At 46.8% G+C, this 526-nt stretch overlaps 1 protein-coding gene across 1 annotated transcript in view; it reads left to right on the top strand.

The window, feature by feature from the left end:
- Window positions 1–109: 109 nt before the first annotated feature.
- The window catches only part of LOC119591003, a gene marked incomplete at its 5' end in the record, with an annotated part of 1902 nt that continues 1485 nt past the window's right edge, over window positions 110–526 (top strand). The window contains 1 exon segment of the mRNA XM_037939735.1: window positions 110–496. Within this exon segment, the coding sequence (XP_037795663.1) occupies window positions 110–496 (387 nt within the window).

The following is a 526-nucleotide window of genomic DNA, read 5'->3' as shown; positions in this document are numbered from 1 at the left end:
GATTACATGTAACAGAGACACAAATTCGCGTGAATTTATTTGTTCCTTTAGAAAGTTTTATTGTTCGATCGATATAACCAAATCCGTTTTCAGCTATCCCCATTTACAGACAATCTATCACAGTGAGTGGCAGCTGATCCACACGGCACTGGAGCCCATGCTGGAAGAATGGAAGGCAGGAAATGCCAGAATGAAAAGAGGGTACGGAACGAAAGGAGCTGATAATAAGAAAAAAGGAGGCCAAGCGAAGAGGCGTAACTCCGGAAACACCAAGAAGGAAAATGGAGCAGGAGATGGCAAGGGAGGAGGGAAGAGACGCCATATAAAGGCCAACTGCCCCGAGGCACTCTATCTCTACACCCGCCTCGCTCCGGACTATGACTGTAGAAAGAGGTATTCTGGCTACACGTGCACGCAGGCGATTGTCACCACCATCCCAGAAATCCTCAAGAATGGGGGTTGTGAAGCTACAAGGATCGTCGTGGGATTTTCTAAGGTAACTATAGGTTAACAGATAGATAGGTGA

Source organism: Penaeus monodon, chromosome 28 (genome assembly GCF_015228065.2).
Source record: "Penaeus monodon isolate SGIC_2016 chromosome 28, NSTDA_Pmon_1, whole genome shotgun sequence".
Classification (NCBI taxonomy): Eukaryota; Metazoa; Arthropoda; class Malacostraca; order Decapoda; family Penaeidae; genus Penaeus; species Penaeus monodon.
Note: the sequence above shows the minus strand (reverse complement) of the source record. Positions and strands in the feature narration are given on the sequence as shown.